Here is an 18,241-nt window from a genome sequence, read left to right as displayed (position 1 = left end):
ATATATATATATATATATATATATATATATATATATAGTGTTTCACATCTGCTCTTTGTTTGGTCGCAGCAACGCCTCAGCCTGATTTGCAACGCGTGCGCAGTAAAGGCGAATATAAAGAGAGAAGAATTTTCACAACGTCTTTTTTCTGTACGTTCACATCATCAAGGCCGGAAATTACCTGCCGTGACGCAAACGAGCTCAAATCGATAGCTAGTTACAAAGGAAGGTAAGAGTCTCGCTGCTACTGCGAAGAGGCTCTCTCCCCCAAAAGGAAAAGAACACTAGGGCAGCCCCGCAGCGGGGCCTGTGCATCCTTTCTTTGCTTGAAAGGAAAGCATTCGTGCTGTAGGTTTCAACGATACTCCAGTGTTACTCACAAACGGCGCATTTACAAGACAGTGTTTTCAATCGAGGCTTCAAAAAACAACAACAACAACAACAATGATGCTTTTCATAGATGCCTATTCCAGATGAGTTCCCTCGACCTACCCTGCTTCTCTTCCCATTTCCGATTTTTTCCTTCTTGTGCCCGTATTCACGCGGAATTCCTTCCTATCATTACAGCTAAATTATCAGTATACGCATGCGCGTAGAAGGGCAAGAGCGAGAAGCGAAGAGGTAAAAACAATACATACACGCACACACACAGACGCTCTCGCTAGTCAGCAATTCTGGTGTTTGAGACGTGTTTGGCTGTCACCACTGTGGCTCAACTCTACTTCAAAACACATACAAAGACCCGCACAGTCTCTTTTTAAAGTGTTTCTACTCTGCTTATCTTTATTGTCTCACGTGTTGTTCTTTATCTTCCTCCCACACGTAGACGACGACGTCGGTGCCTCCGCGTGTGCTTGCGTGTGCTTGCATGTGTTTTCACGTGTGTGTATGTGTACGCCCGTGTAGGTCTCTCCACCCAACCCAATGGGTTCCGCGGTGTCCCTCAAAAACTCCGACGGCAGAGAACAAACAAGAGCGCTACCGCCCACCCGCGGGTCGGAGCGCGGCTCCGGTCCCAACTCCTCCTTGCTGAGAACACAGCCGTCCCTTCACGAGTCCGCGACGAATCGTCCGGCAAACCGAAGCGAAAGCCCCCAAATGGTGCCCCTCCCGAACCGCGGCGCGTCCTCGGTGTCGTCCTTCCCCTCCTCTATCAGTTTTCTGGAGCACGTGCCCCCGGTGGTCGCATCGTTCCCAGCTAGAGCCACGTCCATGTACGCGGCCTGGCAGCGTGCCCACAACGCAGGCGTGCGTCCCGGCCTCGAACCTCGCAGAAGCGAAAGCGTCGCAGCCGTGGAGGTCGCAAGCACCACCCTGGCAAACCGTGAAAGCAAAGATGCTCAACCATCCTCCAGCTCCACCGACGACGGCGACACCGTGCCACGTGTCGAGGAGCAGGAGGTGATGGCTGCTGCCCTCATGAAGCCGTATCACACCATCTGCCGCAAGTTCAGCAGCGCCAGCAACGGCAAACGAGTAGTGTCCGCCTCGTCTGCCTCGCGAACGGTTGACCGCCTCACGTACACCGAGGAGGTCGAGGATGGCGGCGGGGAGACCACCGCGTTCACCAAGCCGAATTCATGGGCGGGGTCTCCATATCTAAAGAGCGTAGAGTTTTCGAATCCGCTGCCAGGGGTGTCCAGGGTGGTGGCGGAGAGCTACCCTGCCCAGTGGATCCCTTCCATCACACCGTGCTTTGACGAGGGGCTTCTCTACCGCATCGAGTGGCGGAGGCAGGGCCACCAGAAGCTTCCGGGCGAAACAGGCGGCTACGCGTACGTGGTGTGGTGCTTCCACAACATCACGGCGTGCTATGAAATGGAGATCGAGGTGACGTTTGAGGTGCCGCCTGGGCTGATGACGGCACCAATACGTGGCTGGGGCGAGACAAAGATGTCGTGGACGGACGTGGACACCCCTGATGGGTCCCCCACAACCGAGCAATCTTTCTTGAGCGCACATGCGCTCTGCCCTCCGTTGCGCACGATCGGATTCGTGATCGGTCGCGCCGGCGCTTTCCAAACGTCAATCCGCGGCATTCCTGTCCCTGCAGCGCAGACCGCTGGAAAGCTCCTCTCCACCTCCAACTCTGACACCAAATCCGATGAGGTGCATCGCTCGCTCTCCAGCGAGGAAAGCCTTCGACGCGCGTTGAAGGAGTGGCGCCGCTTTGTTGACCCCGAATTCCCACCAAACATTTCGTCTCTGCAAGGACGCACGCCGGGCCTTTCATCCTCCTCCTCGTCGTCGGCCGCCACGGCGTCGGCTGCGACGCAGACAACCGTGCGGTGGCTGCGCACGTCGGACATCGTCGCGCGGCTCTTCAGCCCCACCTGCGCCCACCTGGTTCACATGCAACCGTTGCTGACACCCATTATCGATCCTCTCTCCATCGAGCCGGGTGAGCTCGGTGACAGCTGGCTGGTCGGGGCGATGGCCGCCGTCGCCGAACACCCCGGCGTTCTGCTGCGCATGTTCCGTCACCCGCGGTCGTCTGAGCACGCGAAGATCGAGCGGGCCCTTGGCGCCTTCCGCGTGACGCTGAACGTGCAGGGCTGGTGGCGCAGTGTCGTGGTCGACGACCTCCTCCCTGTCACGAGCGGCAACTACCCCCAATACGCCCACAGCAACCGCGACGTGAGGGAGCTGTGGATGGGAATGCTGGAGAAGGCATTCGCAAAGGTGCGCGGCGGCTACGCGAACATCGTCGCAGGCGATCCCCTCGACGCGCTGCGTGTGCTGACGGGGTGGCCGTGCGCGCGGTACGACATCGCCAACTTTAAAGGCATTGCGGCCGCCTCGTCTGCCTTTGCGTCGCGTCTGCTTGGGTACGACCGGCATGGACTGCAAATCATCTTTCACACCGCCCCACAGCTGTCTGCCCCGACTTGGGAAAGGGGCTACGGCGGTGGCGCCGCCTCCCTCTCGGACGCTTCCTTGTCCCTCGACGATGACGACTACCGGGGCAGCGGTGGCGGCAACGGCCTGGTGCCTGGAATGGTGTACACCGTCGTGAAGATTCTGCAGTTCAGTACGAGTCCGTTCCGGGCGGAGCTCACGCTGCTGCAGGTGCGCAACACCTGGGGCGACGTCGCGGCATGGAAGGGAAAGTGGCGGTGCGGCAGTCCGCGCTGGGCGCAGTGGCCGCGGGTGGCCGAGGCGTGTCGCATGCCGCTTCACACGACGCACGACCTACCAGAGGCGTGGAAGGAAGATACAGGAAAGAGCGAGGGGGACGGCGTGGTGTCGGGCAGCGCTGCGCCTACCGAGTGCGCCTGCCGTCGAGAGAAGTACATTTGGCTGGAGTGGAGCGAGGTGTACCGATACTTCTCCGGGTGTGGGGTGATGTTTCGCCTGGCGCTGCACCACGACTACCGTGTGCAAGGCGCCTTTGAGGGCGTGCGGCCCTCCGTCTGCCTGCGTGTCACGGTGACGAATGGCAGTTTCGTGGGCGTTACGCTGTCGATGCAGGGCACCGGAAGGGGGAAGGAGGGGGCGCCGAGGATGGATAACGACGTCGACGATGATGGCGCCGCGAGCGCGCACCCGCCCATCATGGTCAGCCTAGCCCGGGAGCAGGCGAACGCACTGCGCATCGTGCGCAACTCGCAGCTGGATCCGGACAACCCAACCCCGCTCTTCACCTTCATGCAAGTGAGTGAGGTCAGCTTCCTCTACTTGTTGACGCCGGAGGAGTCGCCTTACTGGGTGATCCCGCGCATGTTGGCCACCGACGCGAGCACGCCCCTCCCCGGCGCAGCCACACCCGCCGTGCGCCGTCCCTACGTGCTGGGCTACTTCCAGAAGGGTGCGGTGGGCGTGCGAGATGGGCCGCGGGTGGAGTTTGTGCAGCTGCCCGCCACCTCCCCTGCGTTTCAAAACAGCACGTGCTTTTCTCTCGGCGACGATGTTAAACCAGTCAGTGCGACGTTTCAGGTGAGGCCGCCACAGGCGGGATTTCCGAGCACTTACGTGCACACAGAGGTGTCGGAGGAGGCCGGCATTCGTGCCGGCGACGACTTTGATACAGCAGCGGGGTACATGTAGACACGTTTGCTCTGCGGTTGCCTCGTTTTTCTCTTCTTTTCTTTTCTCTCACAAAAAGGCACTCAGCAACAGGTGGTCTCGAATGACACAGGACGAGAGTGTGCGAGAAATCGGCCAATGAACCCTTTCAGCAGCACGGAATACCCCCAAAAGGGATGTTCGCAAACCACATCGTCGTTCAGCTGCGCACAGAGGATGGAACTCTTCGAAAACGTCACCGCTTCCTCACTTCCGACTGCGCGGTGTCTTGTTATTCCTTCGCCCTGTGTTGGACTCACATCGTGTGTGCTAATCCGGTCACCTGTTCTTCATTTGTTCCCCTCTCAGCGTCGTTTATCGAACGCATTTTTCTCACCGTTCAAATTATCATAAGAAGCGCACGCGCAACCGGGAGGCAGCTGTGATGACAAGTTTAGAGTTTTCTTGTAGCAGCCTACTATCTGATGTGAATATGTGCCGTGCTCACGTGTTTGTAATGGCCCAACATTTTTCTTTCTTCTTTCCGACGTCGCCTTGAAATTGTGTTTTTTTTTCCTTCGTTCTTCTTCTGCCTGCTACTTTCGTTTGTGACACTTTGGCCATTTACCTTTCTACAGTCATGCATCGAACTTTTTTTTTTAATGATCCCGTTTAACTTTTAACGCCACATAGGTTAGTGATAAGTATGGTAAAATTCGTCTAGGATTTCTTCTCTTTTTTGCTGAAAAGCTACGCCGCTTTCGTCTTGTCCGTACTCCTCAGATGGGGACTCGGTGTTTAAGTGGGGCGATCTTCAGCGTTTCTAGCGCGTCTTTAGCGTTGCAGGAGTGTCCAATGTGCATGCGGAGCTCACCACGCGCCTGCCGTATTCTTGGCGGCCAACTTTTGCTTATCTTTCTTTGTCTCACTTCCTCCTCTCCCTTTTAACTGGTTTCTCTGAAATGATTCATCCATGCACATACGCACGTCGCAATGACTCCCCATACCTGTGCCTCTGCGAAAGAGTCCTCACTAACCCTCGCTCTCCTCCTTTTTGCAAGAGAGCACACATCTACACAGTCCGCTCCTTCTGCTTGAGTTTTCTCTTTTCTCGCTGTGGGAGTTGAACACGACACCGTCTTGTACGCGCTCTTTTTTTGCCAGCACCTCGTTCTCGCTTCCTAGTCGTTCTTCCACCCGTGTGTCCTGCCACTCTACTCTCCACTCTATCTTGGCACTGTTGTGTTCTTCATCGCCACCCCGCAGACATTCCCCGTGTGCGGCCACTTTTCCTTTGGGTCCATCTTTTGTTTGTTCTCTTCGCATCTCATTCAATAGTATTTAACTTCCAGGGCGGGGCAATCATGGGCAGCTGCAACTCGAGCTCGGGCACCGCGGACCAAGACCCGACGAAAGGATACATGTACGTGAAGCCCGACGCACGCGGCACGAAGGAGGCCCTCTTCGGTGGTCTGCTGTACCGCTACTCCGACGAGGAGCAGGGTCGCTGGACCTTTTACAACAACTCGAAGGATTACGAGTTCCATATCAAGTACCTCTTTGGCGCAGACAGCCGACTGGAAGCGTTAAGCGACTCCACGTTGGAGGTACAGGATGACGGTATCCTTGTCGAAATGGTGCTCTACCCGCTGGAGACGAAAAAATTTGTGCAGGGCACCATCGACGGCTACGAGAGCAAGTTGGAGGCGCTTCCGCTGACGGAGGAGTACTTCGCGCAGCACCCGGAGTTGAATGAGGCGGAGTACTACCGACGTCTTGAAGCACCAAAGAGCAGCAGGTTCTAACAGTGTGCGCAAGCTCACACACGTATGGATCATTTTAGCTGATGTAAGTAGTGTCGGCGAAAGGACGATGCATTTTCCTTTTCTTGTTTTTCCCCGTATTTAGAGTTTCATTTGGTTTTCTTTTCTCGGTGTATTGCTGGTGGTTCACCTTGTTTCGTCCGAGTATAAGGAAGCTCTTTCCCTTTTGTTTCTGTGAGAAGAGGGAGGAAAGTCCAGATGATCTATTTAGCTTCCCAGACCTCAGTGCGTGCGTTTTTTTACTTATGCCTATGTGCTCATTGTTTTCAACTATATTTATGGTAAATGTACCTGTTTCTTTTTTCAATGAATGCCTGAGTAACCGTTGAGAAAAAACGGAAGGATTGCCGACGCGAAATTGAGTTCTCTTCTGCGCCAATCACGAAGAGCTGTGTCATCGTTTTTCTCCTTCTCCCTTCTAATCACCATCTCAGCGTTCGCGCAGTTCTCCGTAAACTCTTTTCTTCTGTTGTGCTTTGCTTTTACTTCTCTTTCCTGTCTTCTGCTTTGTTTCACGGTTGTGCACACCGAAACAGTGAAGCAGATCTCGCCGAAGATGTTCCCTGTTTATAGAAATTTCTGCTTCAACAGCGCACTGTAATGAAACCGTTGTTTATGATTTAGTACATAAATACGTTTTTTTTTTTAAATGGTGTATGTGTGCGTGTGTGTTTGTGTTGAGTGCGTTGCGGATTCAGCTGTTCTGTTTTTCATTTTGAAATTGACACATTCGAATACAGGTTGCTGAAGCAAAAGATGTGCAAGCCTTATTTTTCTTCCGGGGTTTTCAGTTGATGTACTGCACGCGGCGCGAGAACAGCATGTACTTTACAACGGAGAAGCGCTGATCCTTGGCGACGTTGCATGTAAATAAGATTGTATATTGTTTCTCTTCTCTCTCTCTTTTTCTTCTTGCGTTCGCTGGTGTTGTGTCGTTCTTTCCCTAACGATGGCTTCCTCCCTTTTAGAAAACACTCTGGTTGCTGCCCCCTTCCCTCCCCTCCGTTCTGTTGCGGCACCATGGTTTGCCGGAGGGGATAAAATGTGTACGAGGGGAAATAGGGAAGAGACACTCATCAAATGTATGTGCGTTGAGTGATTTTTTTTTTAAAATTTGCTTTTTTTTGGTTTGCTCCGTTGGGCTTTCTTTCTCATGCCGTTCGCGTTGCATAAGGACCTCAGGCAAAGGCACTCAGGTAGTAGAGGAAAGCATGAGGAGAAGGGCAAGTCGCACCCGCGGCGCGTTGTTAGACGATGGAGTTTTTTGGACTCACTAAAAGCGCTCTTCTTTTTCTGGGTTTCTTTTCGGACAAAGCGATACGGAGAAGAAAAAACTGAGGTTTTCTGTGCCTGGATTTTTCGAGGTGCTGGTAAAGAACCACAAACAGGTTTCATTTTTTCACTGCTTTTCCTGTTCACCACGCAGCTTCGTGGCTGTGTGGTGCAAAGCGAGGTTTTTATCTGTCATGTAGCCAAAGTATTTGATGGATACCCCGCCTTTCGTACCTCCTTGCGTATCCCTTCGCCACCACAACCCCCAACGAAATGAACGGGTCCACAGCAGCTCTAATTGCCCATTTATCATTTTTTTCTTTTCATTCAGTTACCGCCCGTTTTCCTTCTCCCTTCTGCCTCGACTCCCAATCGCCGTTTTCTCTCTCTCACACATCGAATTCGCCGTACACACATCACCGCCACAGCAAAAAGCCGCACTGTTTGAACGCATTCGTATCTCTTGCCTTTCAGCTACTTCGGCGGCACTCGCTTCGTTCATTTTTGCCTTTGCCTTCTTGTGGAAGATATTTTCCATACTTTCCGTTTCTCTTCCCCTGCTATTTTCACAGCGATGGGCTCTGGGAAATCCAAGGAGGCTGGCACGACGCCGGTCAAGTTCAAGAACGGCAAGCCGACGGTGAACGGAAACCGGATCTATCCGATGTTCTCGAATTACCTCTTCCGCATAGCTGACACCGACTCCAAGCGGTGGGCCTTCTACAACGACAGCAAAGACCTGATCATTCACGTAGCGGTGCTCTTCGATTACGACTCGCAGATCGTGCCCCTGGGCGACACCACCGCCTTCCGCATTGACGACCCAGAGGAAGGCAACGAAGATGACTTTGGCAAGTATCTGTGCGAAGTGGATCTGCGTCCCGGAGAGACACAGCTGTTCGTGGAGGGCACAGTGACCGGCTGGCGTGTCGACACCCTCGAGGCCCGCACGGCGGAGGACGAGCGTGAGTATCGTCTCTGAGGTGGCCGCTAATACTCCTGTTCTAATGATAGACACCACGAAAGACGAGAAGCACGTATCTCACAGCTGTAGAGGCCGTGCCTAAAAGGAAAGGAAAATATGTCCTGCTGTGCTTCACGTCAATCATCAGGTTTTTATTTTTGTTGCCACCTCTCATTTTTCCATCTGTTTCCCTTCGCTTTATGTTTCCTTCGCATTATTTTCATGTTCATTCTAATTTCATTGTTTTCTTTTGCTCTGTTTCTCTCTCTGTTACTGCGTTTTACAGTCATCTCCTACTCCGTGAAGTGTGTGTTACGGACTCTTCTGTTTTTCCTTCAGCTTTTACCTCATGTTTTTATTTTTTCTTTTCTCTTTTTTTCTGTTGTGGCCACGGTGGGTTTCATCGGTGGCTTAGATTCGTTTTCTCCTTACCCACGGAGAGCAACTTCCGAACATTTGTGTGTAGATCAGTATGAAGTGCAGCTCCGCAATGTACTTCGATGTGCATCCTTCTCTATCTGATTTTTTTCCTTTCCGTTACGCGCTTCAGCTCCGTAGGTTTGTTGGTGATTGCTTGTTCTCTCCGCTGCTTTTCTTTTTTTTTTCTTTCTTTCTGTTCACGATGTACAAGGCAGCGTTGTCTCTGAGAGGGGGAGAGCGTTTGGGAGGGGCAGAGGAGGAGGCGAAAGCCAGTACGAGGGATTTGAGCCAGCCAATTTGCAAAATTTATATGCGTGATCGTCAATTATTTCGGCGAGAACCCCCTTTTTCTTTTCTTGGTTGCTGCTCGAATTCTCTTTCTGTCTGAATCAACTTCTCTAAACCGCGTTGGTGTTGAATTTTTGTTTTTCTTCTTGGCGTAAGTGTACGAGTTTCGTGCACGCTTCTGCAATGTTGGTCTTCTTTTCCGTTGCCAGCGAAGCGCTTGTTGCCGGAGATGGCTGTGGCACCGTTTCTGCTTCGCTGCTGCGATCTGGCGTGTGTGTGTGTTTGCTTTGAAGCGTGGTTTTCAGTGTATAGTTGCCGCCCTCTTTTTGTTTTTAAATTGGCTTGAACCCGAAGACGAGGAGGGAGGAGAGCTGGGGGAGGAGCGAGATGCAAGCTCTCTACACGCCTTGCTTTACCTGCCTGCTGTTGTTGACGGATCTCTTGCACCTCCGACTTTCCCAAAGTGATAGTTTCTTTACGTTTTCTCCTTTCCCTTTAACAAAAAAATATATATTATTACGTGCGTGTGTTTTTCAAATCCTTTTTTTTTTGCCTTTCGCGTACCTTGAAGCGCACGTCGTCCCTCATCTCGCTCCAAGAGCTGTCAAGAAGAACTCCATCGATATATACATATATATATAACAAAGCGTCATGTTGTGAAAAGAAGAAAGCGATGACGGTCAGATAACTGTTACTGGGTGTCCTACCCTGGCCGTTGTGATGTAAAAAACAAACAAATTGTAGTCAACACCACTGCTCTGTCCTTGACACGCGCTCCTTCTTTTCCTTGTCAAAGTTTATTTTGCAATGGAGATGCCGCTTTCGGCATCCTCTGAGCAGGCCTTCAACACGAGTCTATCGAAGAGCGCCGAGCATCTTGTCGCATGGACTGATCCAAGTGCATGGGTATTCGTTCATTTGACAAACGTCAACGGGGTCCGGGTTGCGTCGTTTGGCCGGACAAACAGTGAAGACAGAGTCCATCAATGCGTACTGTCCTTGCTTTCAGTGTGCACTTCCTTTACCATCGATCTTTCCTTTCGCTCGTCCTTTTCGTCCCTTTCTGCTTTACAACACATTCGTAGGTTACTTGTGGCAACTCTGACTCGACGCATCGCCGCTGTCGAAGAAGAGGAAAGAAAAAAATTTCGGTGCCGCGACGTCTTCCGCACAAATAGAGCGCTAGGTTGTTGCACAGCAAAGCGAAGCGAAGCTGTTCGATTCTTTCCCTTTTCGAGGGGTGCTTCCGCGCTCCATTTTCTTTCGTTCTGTGGGGGCGGCCCACCACGGGAAATGCGTTGTCCCGGTCCAGCCGTACACACGGAAGATTTGTTCTTTTCCACGTAAGCAGGACACAGTGGCCATTCGTGTTTTCCTTTTCCAGTTTGTCCCACATTATTGAGCTCGGTACCTCCTTTACTCCTAACGGCAGGGTCGTACCGGCACTTTCCTCACGTGCTGTTTCGTATCCTTTTTTTTTCTGTTTTTCCTTCTCAAGCGCAAGCACCTATTGCAACTCGGCCCGTTTTTTCTGTTGGTTTTGCTGATCTTTGCTGGAGTCCACTCATTCTCCTCTCCTTGCATGATGCACCTTCTGCTGTCGAAAGGAAAATAATAATAAAAGAAAGCACGTACATTTCCAGTGTGTTATTATCTCTCTCGTTTGTTGTCGTTTCGTTTGTAAGAATATATATATATGTATGTATATATGTTGCTTAGCGTATACATTTATTATTATCATTTCTTCTCTGTTTTCTTGTGTTACTTCAGTTCGGATTTTCTCTTTTGTACCACCGAGTGTGACGCGTTCCGGCCAATCCTTTATTCTTTTCTCTCCCGTTATTTCCACCTTACATCTCGAAACAAAAGCGTTAGAGATATTGCACCCCTTCCCCTTTCATTTTGTCCCCCAAACGGTGGAGTACCGAATGCCTTAAAGGCCTCACCTCTGCAAACTGAGCTATGCTTATCTAAAGGAAGGAAATAGAAGAAACACATACAGCCGCATCGTTCATGGAAGCATTTCAGACGTCTGCGTACTTTCGCAATGGAGGCGGTGTCATCTCGCTCCTCTCCGTGCCCGACTTGGAGTCGCTGGATGAAATCCAGGATGGCGATGTACAGGATTTGCTGCAACTGATGGTGCCCAACGCGCAGGGCGGCGGGGATGCCGAGGCGAGCCCTACTTCGACGTCGCGGCCGCTGCAGGGGCCCACCGCGGACCCGGCGCCACTTTACCCGAGCCCGTCAACGATGTCCAGCAGCAGCAGCAACACCAGCGTCGCCATCGCACTGCCACCCCGCAGCAGCGGCTCCGCACGGCGCGACCCGGTGCGGTCGTCCATCACAGCCGAGTTTGGCGGCACGCTGTCGCCGCCCGTGCCGACCACGTTTTCTCCGTCCAGGCAGACACGCCCCACGGCGGCCGCCCGGGCAGGGGTGAACATTCCTCCGTCTCCGCCCTCTGCGTCTGCGTGCGCCGCCCCTCCCGCACTCCTACACGTCTCCGACACGGCAGTGCTGGAGGCGGAACAGCGGCGGTGGGGCTCACAGCTCGTGCAGGAGTGCTGGATGCATCAGGAGCTGCACAACGTCCGCTGGAACGAGCAGCGGCTGCTGAAGCACGGCGCCGCCTACCGCCCTCGTGCCATCGCCGCACGAACCGCCGTGAAGATGACGCACACGAAGAGCCTGTGCATCGTCCTCAACGTGGACGTCGCAATCATTGAAAACGCCGGCGAGGCGCAGGTTGCGGGTGATGGCGATGAGGGCTCGTCCGAGGAGGCGCACATGCCCTCGCTGAGTTCCCCCGAGGCAGAGGCGTGGTCGCCGCTGCTGATGTGGCGCTCGCCAGCTCTGACCCCTGGTGACGCGCCGACGGTGCTGTCGCAGCTCTCGGAGTGCTTAGGGGAGCAGTACGAGGGGCTGGCCCCACGCCCGCTGCCGACGTCGTGCTGCGCAAACGCGCGGCCGTCCGACCTCGTGCAGACGCTCAGCGACGCCCGCAAGGACGCAGGGGAGGCCAAGGTCATCTTCCACTACCTGGCTCGTGGGGTGCCCGCGCCACGTGGGGGCAATTTGTACCTCACGAACTCCGCGTCCGGCGCGGGCGGCTACGCGGGGCCGCCGTACAGCAAGCTCTCGCTGGACACCTTCCGAAATCGTGTCGGCTTCCCGCTCGTCTTCATCGCGGACTGCGCCGAAGCACGCGAGATTCTCAACTACTACATTCGCATGTGCGAGGAGCAGCATCAGCAGCGGTACTTTACGTCGTCGCGCGAGTACCAGTTGGAGTCGAGCCGGCAGGTGAGTGCGGCGGAGCTGGACAACTTGGTGGATGTGCAGATGGGGACGGCGAGCGGGACGTTCGAGGGCGTCGGCAGCTGTGCCGATCTCTGCGCCGGCGACAACCTGCGCCGTGGCCGCGGCGTGGGCGTGATGGACGGCACACCGCCCGCCCAATGTGCGGTTCTGCAGGACTTTTACTTCATCGGCGCCAGTGGGAGCAGCACGATGGGGAGCAGCAGCGGAGCAGGTGGCAGCAGTCTGCGAGACAAGTCTGTTAGCGGTGGCGGCGTCGGCGGCGGCGGTGGAGGGTACGACGACTTCAACATCAACGCCGGCAACGTCGGGAGAGGCGGCTTCGCCGGTGGTGCGGGAGGAGGCCCGACGGGCCGGTCGGGTGCGAGCAGCGGGAATGCCGGTGCCCTCCGACACCACGTGCGGCTGCCATCCGACATCCTCACGAGCTGCCTCACAACCCCCCTGCGCATGGCCGTCCTGTGGTTTATTGCGGAGCGCCCGGAGCTGCAGGAGTTGCACCCCCTGCTGCTGCGTCTCTTCCCCGGTGCGCTGGGCGACAAGAAGACCCCGCTGGGCCAGCTGCAGTGGTACCTGCAAAGCATCATCGAGTGCATCGCGTGGTCAACCTTGTCGCTGCCCGAGTACTCCCGCCTCTTCCGCGAGGACGTCTACGTCGCCCCGCTCTTTCGCGGCTACATCTTGGCCGAGCGCATTATTGTGGGCGGGCTGGACGGCTGCCTCAGCGTGTACCCGCCGCTGGCCCCCACCCACTCGCACACGCTCTGGGGCACGTGGGACAACTTGGTGGAGCGGGCCTGCGTGTCCGTCCTGCGCGTCGTGCACCCGGCACCGCCGCGGTGCGCCAGCGTGTTGGAGTTCCGCGGCTGGCTGGATGAGCAGGTCACCTCGTGGAAGTACACCCGACCCGATCTGCTCGCGGTGCCCACCCCCCTCGCCGGCGCCCCCCTCTTCGGGGACGGCGGGCGGCACTCCTGCCTGCCGTCCACGCCCGACGAGTCCGCCGTGCGGATGCCGTCGCTCTTTGCGGAGTCGCTGCGTGGACTGCAGGCGCAGCTGGACGGCATCACGCAGCAGTCCTTCGAGCGTCCTCGCGTCTTCTTCGCGGAGATCGTCGGGTTACCGCTGCCAACGCCGTCCGCCTCCGCTGTGTGGGAGTCGGGGGGCGGCGTGGGCGCGGTCGAGGGCGAAAGGGGTCACCGGTCGCGCTGGTCGGCGCTGGCGTCGGGCCGCAGCGGGACAGGCGATCCTGCTGATCCGAAACGCCCGACGACGCTGCCGATGTTGCGCGACGTGGCGGATCGCTACTCCAACTCGCTTCGGTCGTCCTACCCCGCACAGCAGCGGCTGGACGAGGGTGCGTTTACGCCGGAGGGGACCCGCGGTTCCGGCAGCGTGCCCTCCACCACCGCTTCCATCGCCACCTCCATGGGCGAGTTGCGGGGCGGCAGCAGCGGCCGCGGTGGCAGAGCGGGCGGTACCTCTGAGGGAGGGAAGGCGCCGGCGAGGGACCGGGGTGTGTCGGGGCGGGCAGATGCGCGGGCCACGCTGCCAACAAGTCGCTATCAGCGTACTTCCCATGCGAACCTGATCGGACTGTCCACCTCGAAGTCGCCGGCGGCTCTTGCAGTCAACGGCGGCGGCGCCACGGCGGCCACCACCACCGTGGTACGGAGAGAGGCGCGGCGCAGTCCGAGTCGCCTCTCCGGTCGCCAGGCCGAATACGTCACAAACCTCTACACTAACCCCACCACCTATGGACAGGCCAGCTCCTTCCGGTACACGGCGGGCCTCAACCCGTCGAAGAGCAACCGCGACCTCTTCATTGGCTCCTCCACGTTTCCGTCGTCGTTGGCCGCCACAGCCGCCGCGGCGCAGCCGACTCAGCAGCACACCTTCCCCTTCATGGATCGAATGCCGCTGCTGCTGCAGGCGCTGCTGGTCGCCGCCCATCGCGAGAAGGCTACTGAACTCCTCTGCCGCCTCGTCGACTGCGGACCGGCCGCCGTGCTGCAGTGTGCCGAGGCAAACATCTACCGCTTCGTGCTCGACCGGTACTGGAGCCGGCCCGACCTGCGCTTCCTCATGCCGGCCACCATCTTTATTTACTGCAAGAGCTGCTACGCCGATCCAGAGCTGATCGGCAACCCGAAGCAACGCGACGTCGCTGTGCGGGCGTGTGCGGAAATTCTGCAGAGCCCGGTGGAGGTGCCGCCGCTGGCGTCGACGGCGGACATGGCGGTGGAGGGGGCCCCCGGTGCCTGGCAGAACGCCACGCTGGGCCCCTACGCCACGCCGTTCGGGCAGCGGATGCTGGCGGCGGCGCTGCTCACCCTCATCGCCCTGCACAGCGACGACGGACGTGAGGCGTGCCACCGCCACGGCGTGTTTCAGCTGTGCTGCCAGCTACTGCACCGCACCCGCGAAGAAGCACCGCTGCTGCTGATGAACAGCTTGGAGATGGCCGCGAGCGGGGTCGCCGCCGGTACTTCGCTGAGCCCGGCACCGCCCATGCCGCCGCTTCCCCGCCCGCCAAGCTCCATCCTGAACTCGAGCGTCTCCCTCTCCTCGCCTGTGCACGCCCCTAATCGCGCCACCGCTGCTGCACCGTCATCAATGGAGGAGCCTCCACCGCCCTCGTGCATTGCCACGACGTACCACGTGACGCTTCTCACCCTCTTCGTGTCGCTGCTGTGCAACTGGAAGCCATCTGCGACGGCCGCGGCGCCGCACGAGCGGGAGGGCGCCGAAGGAGCCGGCGAGGACGAAAGTGCCAAAGTTACGGAGTTATGCCCGCCGCTGGACGGCGAGGTGCACGAGTTGCCACCGACGTCGTCGCAGGTGCTTGCGGCTGGTCTGCGGACGGCGGCGCCGGCCTTGCTCAACTTCACCTACTCCGACACCTCCATCCTCCGCGGTGCGGCGCTGCGCTGTTTTATGATGGTGCTCATCTCCCCCGCACCGAGTGTGCAGTTGCGGAACAGCTACGTCGAGGTGGTACTGCGCTTCATTCAAGGCGAAACCTTCCACCGTAGCGAGCTGAACACGGACCTGCGGCTGGAGGAGCTCGGCATGGCCTACACCACATTTCGCTGGCTGCTCGGCCAGCTCCGCGAGGACCTCCCCATCGGAGAGATCGGACAGTACGTTGCCGTGTGGGTTTACAAGTGGTTTCGGCTGAATGCACTAGGAAAGGTGCTCGGGTCTCTCTTTACCGGATCTACTCAGGCAGGCGGCGCAAACGGACGCGGGGCCACTCAAATCAGTTCCTCACAGGCGCACCATCAGCAGCGTCCGCCGCAGCAACAGCAGCAGTCAGCCTCGTTTTATCAGTCATCGTCACGCAGCCAGTGGATGCCGCCGACGTCGATGTCGTACCGCGGGTCGAGCGTGGTCACACCGGGCTCTGTCTACTCCCATCGCGGCAGCAACGTGCTGGTCGCGGCTGCCCGGTCTGTCTACGGTGGCGGCGGGCCCACCGCACTCGACGCATCGGGTGGTGGTGGCGGGGCGGCGGGCAGTCTCGCGAATGCGATGGGCGGCTGTCTGCGGCAGCACCTCACGCAGCAGGACCACCGCCGTCTGCAGTCGTGCCTGCCGCCCCTCAGCGACATCGTCCGCCTCTTCTTTGAGCACACGCAAGACGCCTGCCCCTACATCCGCGCGTACGCCCGCAAGGTCGTCGCCGAGGAGTTCGGCTTCTTGCGTCAGTCGTGGTATGACGACTACGCCGTCCACGAGCTGCACCTCTCCCCGAGAGAGGAGGACCACAGCCACTACCACCACCCGAGTCACCGCCACCGCGGCTACGGCGCACGGATGGAGACGGTGCGGGAGGTGTACGTGAGCGGTGAGGCAGTGCACAGCGCACGCGGGGACGGTGGGCTCGGCGGCGTCGCCAGTGCCGATCCTCTGACCGCATCCTCGATGGACGGCGGAGGCGACTTGACCACGTACCTCCCACTGCGTGAGTTGCTGACCGCGGGGGAGGCGTTTGACGAGTTTCTAGGTGGTGGGGGAGGGGGAGGGAGCAACGGTCCTGCGCAACAGCTGGGCCACCACCGCTCCACCTCCTCCGTGGTACCCCCTGCCGCGGCTGTGACGGCCAATATGATGGCGGCCGATGCACACGCTGCCGCCGCCTCCACTTCTGCTCCTGCGCTGATGGCGACGGAGATGGACGACGTGGCCGATCCCCCGCCGGCGGTGCTGCGGCGCTTCATTGGACGGTTGCTGCGCATCGCCTCTACGAACGGCCCGGAGGCGACCGCGTCGCTCTCCCCGTTTCCACGCAGTACCTCGCGGCCCCACCTAGACGGCAGTGGACGGGACGGTGGGATGCGGACGAACGACGGTGGCGACGGTGGCGGCGTGATGGCTGACGATGTGGGGGACCGCGGCAGCGCGCGCTACTGGCGTCGGCGCCGCGACAACTTCGCGCGCTCCGGAAGTGACCGGGAGGGCGAGAGGCGCTACGCGGGGGAGAAAGAGGACGGCCGCCGTCACGGCAGCGCCGTGCATCGTCGCGTCGTGAGCAGCGAGCGCGGGCAGCGAGAGGGGGAGAAGGGCTACTACTCCTACGATGACTCGGTGGAGGAGGAGGAGGCTGAGGGAGAGCTGGACGATACGCTGCTCGACTCGGAAACCCTCGCGTTGCACCCGCTCTGGGCGATGGACAGCACCTCCATGACGAACTTCGCGTACGGTGCGTTGAGCTTCTTGGAGCGTTTCATGCTGGAAAAAATGGACGACAGCGACCCGCGTCATCCCATGAACCTGGAGAAAGGCAACGCCCTGCACCATTACTATCAACGGGTGGAGCGGAACATACGCGCCTTTGCGCAGGACGAAATGCCGAACGCAAGGACTGTTGTCGCTGCTGCTGCGGGCACCGGTGCGTGTGGTGGTGATGCGTCCGTGATGGCTGCGTGCGGCAAAGGGGAGATGAACGACGCAACGGCGGGCAGCAGCAGCAGCCGGACACTGCGCGGCGGTGCCGTCATGGCACCCGCGCCCTTTCACTGCCTCGGTGTGGGAGACATTGGCCAGGCCGGGATCCCTGGCTACGGCCCGCGCTGTGGCGGCTTACGTAGCCGCTACAGGGAACCCACCCTCGCCCTCCACTCTCGCCGCCGCAGCGGCCGCCCTGCCGAGTCGGTGGTGGAGGGCGGCGGCAGCGGTGAAGCGCGGGTGGGCGGCAACGTGGACGTGGTGCTCTTTCACCCCTCCGAGCCGCTCGTCATCACGTCGACCACGGGCGGGCTGCTGAGTGTGTGGTCATACGACCACTTGGGGTTGCCGACCACCGCCAAAGAAGAGGAGCGGGTGCGCAGTGAGGGCGGCGATAACAGCAGCAACAGCGACGAAGAAAGAGATGCGGAGGGGGAGGGTGGCGAGGGGAATGCGCAGGACGGGGAAGCAGCGGAGCCGCCCCATTTGCGGCAGCGCTCCGCCGTTAAGAGTGGCGCCAACCCCGCCCCGCTGCGGCCACTGCACGCCAAAGCGCAGTTCTTCCTGCGCGACGTGGTCGGCCGCAGCCACTCCGACCTCTACTACGTGGCGCGGCCGCGCTTCATGTACGACCGCTTCAACCCGAACGGGGCGGCGCCGGCGCTACGCGGGGCCGCAGGACGGCGACGGCCGATGCAGCGGGCCGACGCGGCGGTGCGGCGCGGTGGGCGGGAGCGGGAGACGCCTGGCTACCCCGGCCACTTCTACCGCCGTGACGAGATGGGCGGCGGGGGCGGGGGCAGTCGTGCCGGGGCCTGGATGGACCGCGCCGAGGCAGCCAACGCGATCGCGGCACTTCCCTCGTCCTATCAACACGGTCATCCCCACTACTACCACGGCGTCGGCGACTTGCACATCGTGGATGCGGCGCACCACCCATTGATTTGTGCGGTGCGCCGCTTTGGTGCGGTGGAGGTCTTCTCCCACTTCACGGACCGCCACCAGGTGCGACGGGTGGTCACGTTCGAGACGGCCCGCTTTGGCCAAAACGGAGGCGTGGATCAGTGTGTGTCGAGCTATCAGTCGTGCACCGGGCTGCTGTACGTGAGCAACGGCGAGGACGAGGTGAGTGCGTGGGACCTGGCCTCGCCACCCTCGGCACACTGACCAGCGCCGATTCGCTCTCGTCCGTGGGGTC

The 18,241-nt window shown here is 58.4% G+C and overlaps 4 protein-coding genes across 4 annotated transcripts; all 4 read left to right on the top strand.

The window, feature by feature from the left end:
- Positions 1-566: 566 nt before the first annotated feature.
- On the top strand, positions 567-4,047 carry ABB37_08561 (putative mitochondrial calpain-like cysteine peptidase; the record flags this gene model as incomplete). The annotated part of the gene is made up of 1 exon (XM_015807613.1): positions 567-4,047. The coding sequence occupies exon 1, from the start codon at positions 1,213-1,215 to the stop codon at positions 4,045-4,047; it is 2,835 nt and encodes a 944-aa protein (XP_015653695.1). The 5' UTR covers positions 567-1,212.
- Positions 4,048-5,028: 981 nt separating this feature from the next.
- On the top strand, positions 5,029-5,810 carry ABB37_08560 (calpain-like cysteine peptidase Clan CA family C2; the record flags this gene model as incomplete). Its single annotated transcript, XM_015807612.1, has 1 exon — positions 5,029-5,810. The coding sequence occupies exon 1, from the start codon at positions 5,370-5,372 to the stop codon at positions 5,808-5,810; it is 441 nt and encodes a 146-aa protein (XP_015653694.1). The 5' UTR covers positions 5,029-5,369.
- Positions 5,811-7,527: 1,717 nt separating this feature from the next.
- Positions 7,528-8,082, top strand: ABB37_08559 (hypothetical protein; the record flags this gene model as incomplete). Its single annotated transcript, XM_015807611.1, has 1 exon — positions 7,528-8,082. Exon 1 carries the CDS (start codon positions 7,675-7,677, stop codon positions 8,080-8,082), a length of 408 nt encoding a protein of 135 aa, XP_015653693.1. The 5' UTR covers positions 7,528-7,674.
- Positions 8,083-9,856: 1,774 nt separating this feature from the next.
- Positions 9,857-18,210, top strand: ABB37_08558 (hypothetical protein; the record flags this gene model as incomplete). The annotated part of the gene is made up of 1 exon (XM_015807610.1): positions 9,857-18,210. The coding sequence occupies exon 1, from the start codon at positions 10,786-10,788 to the stop codon at positions 18,208-18,210; it is 7,425 nt and encodes a 2,474-aa protein (XP_015653692.1). The 5' UTR covers positions 9,857-10,785.
- Between the last annotated feature and the right edge of the window lie 31 nt (positions 18,211-18,241).

Source organism: Leptomonas pyrrhocoris, assembly GCF_001293395.1.
Source record: "Leptomonas pyrrhocoris isolate H10 chromosome Unknown, whole genome shotgun sequence".
Classification (NCBI taxonomy): domain Eukaryota; phylum Euglenozoa; class Kinetoplastea; order Trypanosomatida; family Trypanosomatidae; genus Leptomonas; species Leptomonas pyrrhocoris.
The sequence above is the reverse complement of the archived record's forward strand: the minus strand, read 5'-3'. Positions and strand labels throughout refer to the sequence as shown.